Genomic DNA, 9,642 nt, shown 5'->3' on the forward strand with positions numbered 1-9,642 from the left:
ATATGGGCAGTACACAAATTGTTGCACATTGCAAGCCCATTCACAAAATAGCCCTTGCTTTGGAGTTTACACATGGTGTTCTGTTTCCGGCCACTTTATTAGGTTCACCTGTTCAATTGCTTGTTAAAACAAATAGCTAATCAGCCAATCATATGGCAGCAACTCAATGCATTTAGGCATGTGGAGGTGTAGACGAAGTCCAAAGCGAGCATCAGAATGGGGAAGAAAGGACCATGGCATGGTTTTTGGTGCTAGACGGGCTGGTCTGAGTATTTCAGAAACTGCTCTGATCTACTGGGATTTACTGGCAAATAGTGAATTTAAACCTAAAACGGTGGCTTTGCCAGTGTGGATGACTGATAAACTGGGGTTTGAGAGGTCACACAAGTGTAGAATGTTGTGTTTTTGTCTTAGGGGGGGAAAGCTATGGATGGAGCTTGAAGCCTGTCCTATCTTTAATTTGATGGGGGTTTTTTTGGAGGGGGGGTGTTTCTGCTTTATTATAAGCAAAAAGGACAGTAAACAGGGAAGTTTACAAAATAGGAAAGAAGGCAGAGATATGTGATAAAAATACTTTGCTGGATTCACACCCAGGATGTTGTGCTTACATGTTGCATCTTAGCCAACTGACCTATGAGTGTGCTCCAAGTCTGTTCCATCTTAATAGGATTAATGTGTCAACCTGCTTCATCTACCTGCCAGTTTGAGGAATCTCATAATTCCTCTTTTAAACTAAACATTTCCACTAATCTTAAATACCATAGTCGTGCAGACCTGAACTGTTTGGAGTTTCCCTTTTAGCAGGGCAGGGCCCTGTTGACCCGTGGCTGATTCTCTGTCAGCTACTGCAGTGAAGTGACTGGTTTAAGAGCGTGTTGAGAAGGAAGATTATCTATAATGTGATAGCACGTGATGATAACCTCTCTCCTTTCTGAATGAATCAGTACAGCTGGAAACTATATTGTTCCGCTGGTGATAATCATGCCACGAATAAAGTGACTTCTGTTGGTAAAAGTCCCCACCCACAGTCCTTCTTTTCTAATGAATAGTCTAGCTCAAAATAGGGTTGGCCATGATACTGATCTCCTGACCAAGGTCTAAGTAGGGTGTGTGTGTGTGTGTGTGTGTGCATGTATGCAAGTAAACATGTTTACTCTCCTTAAACTAGAAAATCATATCATGTTTGTGAAATCAGCCTGACAGTTGGTGTTCTGTACTTAAATAGATTTAGGTTTTGCCTGATTTTCTCCCTCTAAGTGAACTGTTTTGGTGCTTATGACTCTCTTTTTATAAATGTGTTTCACCCAAAACATTTCTTAAATCACTGACATGAGTCCCCACATAATGTTGGAGTGCTAAAAATCAAAGTCTAGATAATAAAACATGCTATTAGGGGTGGTGGTGGCACAATGGATAAGACTATGCCTTTGGTGTGAGAGACCTGGGTTCAGTGCCCCACTGTGACCCATCCACCAATGTGTCACCAAAGACTAGGGGTTAACCCTAGTTGCTCCAGAGGCATGCAACCTCTGACATGTATAGCAATTGTAAGTCGCTTTGGATAAAAGCGTCAGCTCAATTAATAAATGTAAATAAATGTAATGTTGCTGTGGGGAAAAAAAATCAAATGAACTAAATCAAATTAAGTTGAATTATTATCTATGCATTTTGCTTCTCCTTGGTGTGAAACACTGATCAGTAATTGTGTGGTTTACTTTTACCATAAGCTAAAGTGTTGCATGAAATTATTAGATAAATTGTGCTTGTGTTTAATGTTTTGATGCCGCACTGTTCTCTCTGCAGTACATTGACCTGTGTTAATTTGATTCAATACCCTGTGCTCCAGCTCAGCCCATCCTGTACTGGTGCTCCAGGAACATGTCATTCTGGAGCAGCATCTCCTTCAACCTGGCTGTGCTCATGAACCTGCTCGTGGCTTTCTTCTACCCTCTGGAGGGCGTCCGTGGAGGTCTGTCTGCTAAAGTCTTCACCTTTTACACTTTCACTTTAACACTTGGAAAACAACAGATAACAGCAGTTTAGTGAGGCCCTGTCTGTGTTCTGTGTTTGTGTGTATGTGTACTGTGGTTAACACAATGAGTGTGACTATTGCAATGCAGGAAATGGGAGTGAGAGCCACAAACATTAACTGTTATGGGAAGGCCGTGGGTGGGGCAGGGGGCAGCGGGCGTACACTGTTGTTCTTTTCGTACATTACCAGAAACCTGTATGGCAAAGATTAACAAGAACAGAAATTGGACTATTGTTAAGGACTTTAATTTTCAGTCTGAACAACCTTGCATGTTTACACCCTCCTGGTGCAGCTCTTTGCTGCCATGTAAAAAGAAACTTCCAGTGGCTCACGTTTGAAAAATGGAAAGAATCTGGGGATGTGAAGTTTGGAAGAAGTGAGCTTACCATACCTCCGTAGCCTGCTACTCATCTCTGCTTTAAGCTAGTGGCTCCAGGGTTCATTAACTGCTACAAGCGTAACTGTAGGCGACAGAGTTGCTTTTTAGGTAATGTAGGTGCCAGGTTTTGACAAGGAAGAGGAGCACGTGGAATAAAAAAAAGACTGTCTCTCTGGCTGTATATATCTCTTTACATGTATTTATAGTTGTTGGCATGCGTTTGGATCATCACATACTATAACATGCAGGACTTTACAGAATGCTGTGTGCTCTCGTGCTTGTGGTTTGGGTGTAGCCTCACACCTCCCTAACCAAAGTGAGTTTCACCACAAGTGGAGGTGTGATGAGAATGTAATCCTAGCTGAAGATTTGGATCTTGAACTGCAATGCCGTCACAAAAGACCAAGATGGATTAGTTCTTAATTAGGTCTTGACCTGTTTATTGATACTGTACCTTTTCTGCGCTTGACAATAACATGTTATCAGATTTCTAGTCTCGTTCTCACACTTCTTGCTTTGAGTCGTCTTTTTCTCCATATGTATCACTTCTGGTAATTAGTTATGTGTCTGCGTGTGTTTGCATGTGTACAGACTTGTGTAAATACTGTGGTCTACACATAAGGCCAGAAACAACTTGCTACTGAGATACCATTGAAAGTGACACCTCCGTGATAAGAAACAGATACACATACAGCAAACAGTCAGATGTCAGACTTCTTACTTTACTCTCATGTAACCCTGTGTAACATTGCATAACTTAATTTACCTGTTAATTTATGTCAAAGCTGCTGTAGACAATGTCACTTATTTAAACCTAAACTCTCTTAATGGATCCACGTGTTTTTCCTGTTGCATTGGTACAGGAAAAGGATCAGTCGCTGCCGTTGTGTAAGACACATGCCCTTATATCCTCATCATTTGACACAAACATTGAGTACCAAAACCACACAACTGTACAATACAGCCTCTTGCACCAATAAAATAATGTTGGAAACATATACAGCATTTAAATCCAACATCAGACTGATTTTAAAAACATTTATTTTAATACTGAATCTGCGGATCGCGTCATCTATTGCTTAGCTTCAGTATTTCAGGAAGAAAACATGGACCCGAGCTGTTTACTAGCAATAGGATTTTAAAATAAATTGTCCTGACATTGATGCTGCGGTCATGTTAATTCAGAGTTACTGAAATTACCAGTTTCTGATTTGCAATCACCATCAGTATTTAAGTCGTAGTTATGACTGCGGGAAGCTCAGATAAATCCAACTTGTCCAAAATGTCTGAATACCAAATAAATCAGCCAAAGGCCATCATTCAAGGTAACAAATGAAATGTATTATTATTATTGTATAGTTATAGCAAGAAAACTATTATCTGTGGTCAGCTCTCAATATTTGGATTTCATTATACATTTTTCAACCAAAATTGTCGATCATGTGACAATCCTGAATCATTGTAGTATGTAATCTCAAATATAGTTTAATGAATATATACAGAGACAAACAACTCCTCAACACTGATAGACAACAAACTGAATTCCTGGGTCAAAACAAACTATTTTACCAGAAATTACAAAGCCAGAAAAACAGAGGCTCTGCAGTTCCTTTATGAGATCTAAATATTTGACCTTGTGTCCCAAACCATATTAACCCCTGGTCAGTCAGGTGCTGTCATGTGGCCTAAATGTACAGATTTAATTTGGAGGAGATCTGATCCAGTGTTGGGTCACAAAGTGCGACAGATTACTTTAGAGATAAAATATTAATTCAAAGTGATATGCTGAAGCGATAACCAACTCCTGCATGACCGATTTAACTAAAAGGAATAAGTCGGAGACCGGAGCATGTTTTTACACTTTGTTTTGCGCTTTCAGTTTTGTGTTTGTTTTGCTGTCTCCTTTCCTTTTTTCTCAGTTCTCCTTGAGGGCAGTATTTGTGGGGATGTGAAAAGCCGCAGCTGTTAAGGCCTGCATTGTTCTAGTGCAGAGTAGCAGAGTGAAGACGCACATTGTGATTCGCATAAACTTTCAATTGTTCTGTCTGGGGTCAAACGGCGAGGTCCCTTTTGTTTGAACTTCCTCACAGCGGTATAGAAGAGACAAAAAAAAGAGGTTGTTAGCTTAGCTCTAGAAACTCCATGTGGTTTTCAGTGTCAAAGGTCTTTGAGGGCTTAGCGGTGCACGCCAATCTGTGCAAGATGGGTAAAGCAACGTTTGTTTCAAACTGCAGCGAAAAAAAGAAAATCTCGGTTAGGATCCTCAGTAGTGAATATATAATGTCGACACAGATACATGCATTCTCACTCTGTGTCCTGGAATCATGTGAGCTTAGACCTCTCGTTGATATTCAGGTCAACTGCTTGCAAACCTTGAATAAACCAAACTACGCTGGTGAACTTAATTGGGGCATGACACACATTTACTGCAAATTTGCAGGTGGTATATACACAACTGAAACACTGCAAAATTCCCTTATTGTATCAGCTGCACACCTCACTCACACGTCTGTCAATGGTAGGTTAGTGGTTTGTTTGAAGAGAAACTGTGGTTAGGAACTTTTCCCAGTAGCCGCCACATGTGCATTATTCCTAGAAAAAAAGCTTCTTGAGTGGGTGTTTGACTGCTGCTGGTCAACGCTTACCTGACCCCATACAAAGTGCCAGAGCCTGTTCTCCGTCACAGGCGCTGCTAGAATGTGACCCTGCAGGTAGAAGCAGACACCAGAGCAATAGCTCAGACACTTTCCAACAATAAGATAAACTTAGCTAAGTAAAGTAAAATCTCCGTTTTCATCATTATGGCAAACAGGCTTTACGTAGAATCTACTTTGAAGTGTAAATGGTTTAGTGTAAAGGTCAGCCTATCTTCTAATAGCTGTAGAGTAAGCAAGTCAGAGAGATGAATGGTCTTAGACTGTAGGCGTGTGACGTACAAGCTGCTGTGTCTCAGTTGGCTGCCAAGTCCAAGCGCCCAGGCGGCCTATTACGTTGCAGTGCCCAGGACCATCCCTGATGAATTTAGCTGGAGCCAAGTGTATTTTTAGCCAAGCGGGGGAGTTATGTAACGAGTACCTGTCATGTGATCAGTACACAGAGAGGCGAGAAGAAGGAGGCCTCAGAAGGGAGGGGATGGAGGGAGATGTCCGGAGTCGTGTTGAAATTCTGACTGACTGCATTTCTGACTTGATAAATGTATTTGTGTGTTAAGAGGAATTAGATTAAAACATTGGCAAACTGATGCAGCCTTTCTGCTACATGCTGACCAGGATTTGGCACGGAGCTGTTGCCTGCTGACCTCATGATAACAATTTGCAATGACTGATGTGGAATACATCACACACACACACACACACACACACACACTCACTCACTCACTCACTCACTCACTCACTCACTCACTCACTCACTCACACAGGCAAAGAGCTCTTCTTATAATATATAATTCCAAAACTATTGGATTCGTGTTTGAAACCACTGGGAACTTCCTTCACTATGATTCACAAATGGTAGATAAGTCAGCTTCAGTTTCTCCACCTGGTATCCAAATTGGTCATTATATTTCTACGTCATGGCGACACATAACTCAAATGTGACTCCAAAAGTTGTGTTTTTGTAGTTGTGATGAGCTCAAAGGAGAGAAGCGTGAGACCTGAAATCTTGTGCCTTCTCCGGAAGACACTCTTGTCATGACAAGAAATTTCCAAACGCATATTTATTTATAAGTGAGTAAAGATGAAAGAAGGCCTTGGTGAAAAGTGCTCAGCTTACTTTTGCTGCAACTAACACTTTGCGTGCGTGTCGATGTCACAATTCTTTCTGAATATGCAAAGAAGATATATTGGAGTGAAGGTGTTGGGATGTTTAGTTACATTTTCAAAAAAAAGCTATTTACAACCTTTTTGTTGCATTTGAGATATTAAAAATCCTTAAAGCCATGTGTACGTGTGTTTCACAGTTGACATGTGACATGTCTTACCCCTGATTAAATGAATTAGTCTCTTGTGATGGTAAAAAGAGAACAATACACACATTTTATTTAAAATAGCTGGCTACATCAATTATAATTGAATGGCTCACACCTCACCCTAATGTGACCGCCCTCCTCCTCAGGTACCCTGGAGCCCCATCTGTCTGCCTTGCTGTGGATGGCCATGCTGCTTTCTCTGGCTATAGTCATCGTCTTGCCTCAGCCTCACGGCATCCGGGCGCTCATTGCTTCCACCATTCTACGTCTGATCTTCTCTGTAGGCCTGGAGCCCACGTTGCTCCTGCTGGGGGGTTTCAATGTAAGTGTGCATCAGTGAAAGGCACTTAGTATAGATTCTTTATTACCCAGTAGGTGGACTGGAAGTTGCCTGTCCAAAAGGTGCAGTCACATGCCAAACATTAACTAAACATTAACCTAATGATTCAGGACTTGCGTGTACACCGTGCAGGAACACATCAATCCTTCAAACTGATTTCACATTCAAGTTGGCATGTAGACACATTGATTTAACAGCTGAGGTAGCATTAATAGAACAGCAGCTAATAGAAATGTCACTCATAGCTGTTTGGTGTTGACACAAGAAACAGGGAGATTCCACACCGCTGTGGTGGTCAACCACATCCACTTTATTTTTAGTGGTCTAAGCATTTGAAAACATACACAAATACATACTAATACTGCTATGTACGCCTTCCCTTCTCATTTTAAACATTCTGTGCGCTATCGTGACATGTTGCTGTCTATACCTGTTCTCTTTGTGGTGTCCATTGTTCTGCAGTTATGCAATAAGGTCATCTTCCTGACGAGCTTCGTTGGGAACCGCGGAACGTTCACGCGTGGCTACATAGCCATGATCATGGATGTGGAGTTCCTGTACCACTTGCTCTACCTGATTATCTGCAGCCTGGGGGTCTTCGTCCATGTCTTCTTTTACAGCCTGCTAGTATGCCAGCAACCATATATACAATTTACACACATGAACACAGACACCCTAGATAGTGAAATACTAACAATAATGTCCAGCTTATGGTGTATAGAAATATAGACATCATAGTGTACAATTTTTCATTTTGCACTGTAACACAGAGGAACATGAGCATGCTCACATTTGCACTCCACATCTCTGAATCCTTCCTCTTTCCAGCTCTTTGATCTGGTTTACCGAGAAGAGACATTGCTGAACGTAATAAAGAGTGTGACCCGCAATGGCCGTTCCATTGTTCTGACAGCCGTGCTGGCCCTTATCCTCGTCTACCTCTTCTCCATTGTGGGCTATATCTTCTTCAAAGACGATTTCATTTTGGCTGTCGACAGGATACCCAACAAAACACTAGGTATGTCCCCTAGCAGGACGAATATAAGTTACTCCCTGACCCAGACAGCACAAACACACATGCTGGATGTCTGTTAAAAATACGTGTAGTCAAAGTGAAGCTAAGGAATGCGAAAAGTGTGTTCTGTTTAATAACTGTGCTTACCTTGCTTTTATCATCACCAACAATCTGTGCATATGAAGGATGTTACCATTAATATGCATAGTGAACACATAATTTTACAAAGTGTGAAAACAAATTGTGCAGTTGCGTAATGTCTCGTGCTCCCATTTGAACAGAACATGCAGCCAGTATGGTGGGAGAGTTCTTCTCTAGCGGAGTGTGCCAGAAAGAAAATGGGGAGAACTGTTCATCAGAGGCCGTGATGGATGGTAGGTTGACAAAAGTGAAAGGTAACTTTCTTTGTAAATGTGTGTGTGTGTGTGTGTGTGTGTGTGTGAGAGAGAGAGACTGGGGGGGGGCGACATGGTGTGACTGCAAGTGCAAGCATGCATGTGTGAGAGTGTAAAGGTCTTTATGTCCTCGCAGACGTCTGACTCAGTCAGAGGAAATTCGTCCCACTGAGCTGTAAATCTGGGCGGTCGGTTGGTCATGGGATTAGACTGGTTGGGCTGACTGGGAGCTGGGTGAAACACCAGAGGTTTATACTCCTTGTCTGTCTCAAGGGACAGAGCCTAAGACCTGATGTAGGGGCCTACAGTTGAAAGGTCAGGGATTAATTAGCATCAGGTACAAGCAAGTCAGTGGTGCATTGATGGTGCCGAGAGTTTCTCACCACCAACAACAAGTTCTTGCAAACCTACTGACCTTGATGGAGAAAAGCCTCCAATCAAAGATGAACATGTGCGGCGCCTTAAAATTGATCAGCCAACCATGTCGAATCCTCAAGCTGCTTGGGGCTTGACCTTGTCCAGGTCGTCCCTGTCCTACTACTACTACTACTACTACTACTACTAGGCTGTCTGGCAAATGATGTTAGTCTGGCGACTTGTTTTTTGTGGCTAGTTAAGTAAATTCTTGCTCTGCCCCCACACACCCCTGATTGGGAATGAAACAAGACTTAAAAAGCATATTGTGTCGTTGTATATTGGATCTGAGGTTTTCTATTTTTTGGGTAGCTGTTATCTTAGTGACGTCTCTTTTTCATGGAATTAGGGTTAAAGGCCTTGTTGACTGTTGGTAACACTGCATCTTACAAAGCAGACAAACCTTTGCATTCAGCCTATACAAACAATGACTATCATGACAGTATTTCTGTGTCTCCGTAGCTTCCCTTGCCATCCAGCCATCAGCGGTGGTGATCGAGGACAAGGAGCGAACATGTGACTCCCTGCTCATGTGCATTGTCACAGTATTGAGTCACGGCCTCAGGAGTGGAGGAGGTGTTGGGGACGTCCTGCGGAAGCCATCCAAAGAGGTACAATGTAATATAGACACTGCATGGCCTATTATAGGGAAACTCAGAGGGTCATGTTTGGAATAAATAAAATATCCTTGAGCAAAGCCTCAATTCTTCAAGCTCCCCTCCTTTCAAAATACAGCTCTGCCCCACCTTGTTTTCTACTGCAGGTAAAAAAAATATTTGAATGTGCCTCAGAGAGTACACATACAGAAGTACCGTGCACAAAGGTATCAGCTACTCAAGTGGTCTTTCCTGAGGTTAACCTTGATAGCTGAACAACACTGTAGGCGTTGTTACTCGAGCGATCAGGTTCATTAGGGTTTGGGTTGAGTTGATTACTGCAGCCTTTTTGTTTCTCGGCACCGGGCAGTACTTCAATTTTTTACATCATCTGCCCCAGATTACTAGGACTGAATTATGTAATCCCTGCCTCCGTGACCTTGAATCCTTCCCAAGTATTATCACATCAGTCAGCTAGACAGAGTCTGCCATTGGTATAAAATG

At 42.1% G+C, this 9,642-nt stretch overlaps 1 protein-coding gene across 1 annotated transcript; it reads left to right on the plus strand.

The window, feature by feature from the left end:
- Positions 1 to 1,846: 1,846 nt before the first annotated feature.
- On the plus strand, positions 1,847 to 9,153 carry LOC123964188 (inositol 1,4,5-trisphosphate receptor type 1-like; the record flags this gene model as incomplete). Its single annotated transcript, XM_046041287.1, has 6 exons — positions 1,847 to 1,969; positions 6,525 to 6,700; positions 7,181 to 7,345; positions 7,547 to 7,736; positions 8,015 to 8,107; positions 9,005 to 9,153. Coding segments are annotated over 6 exons (896 nt in total), but the record flags the coding sequence as incomplete, so codon positions are not given.
- Positions 9,154 to 9,642: the final 489 nt, after the last annotated feature.

The sequence above is a fragment of the Micropterus dolomieu genome, unplaced genomic scaffold (assembly GCF_021292245.1).
Source record: "Micropterus dolomieu isolate WLL.071019.BEF.003 ecotype Adirondacks unplaced genomic scaffold, ASM2129224v1 contig_1076, whole genome shotgun sequence".
Lineage (NCBI taxonomy): Eukaryota > Metazoa > Chordata > Actinopteri > Centrarchiformes > Centrarchidae > Micropterus > Micropterus dolomieu.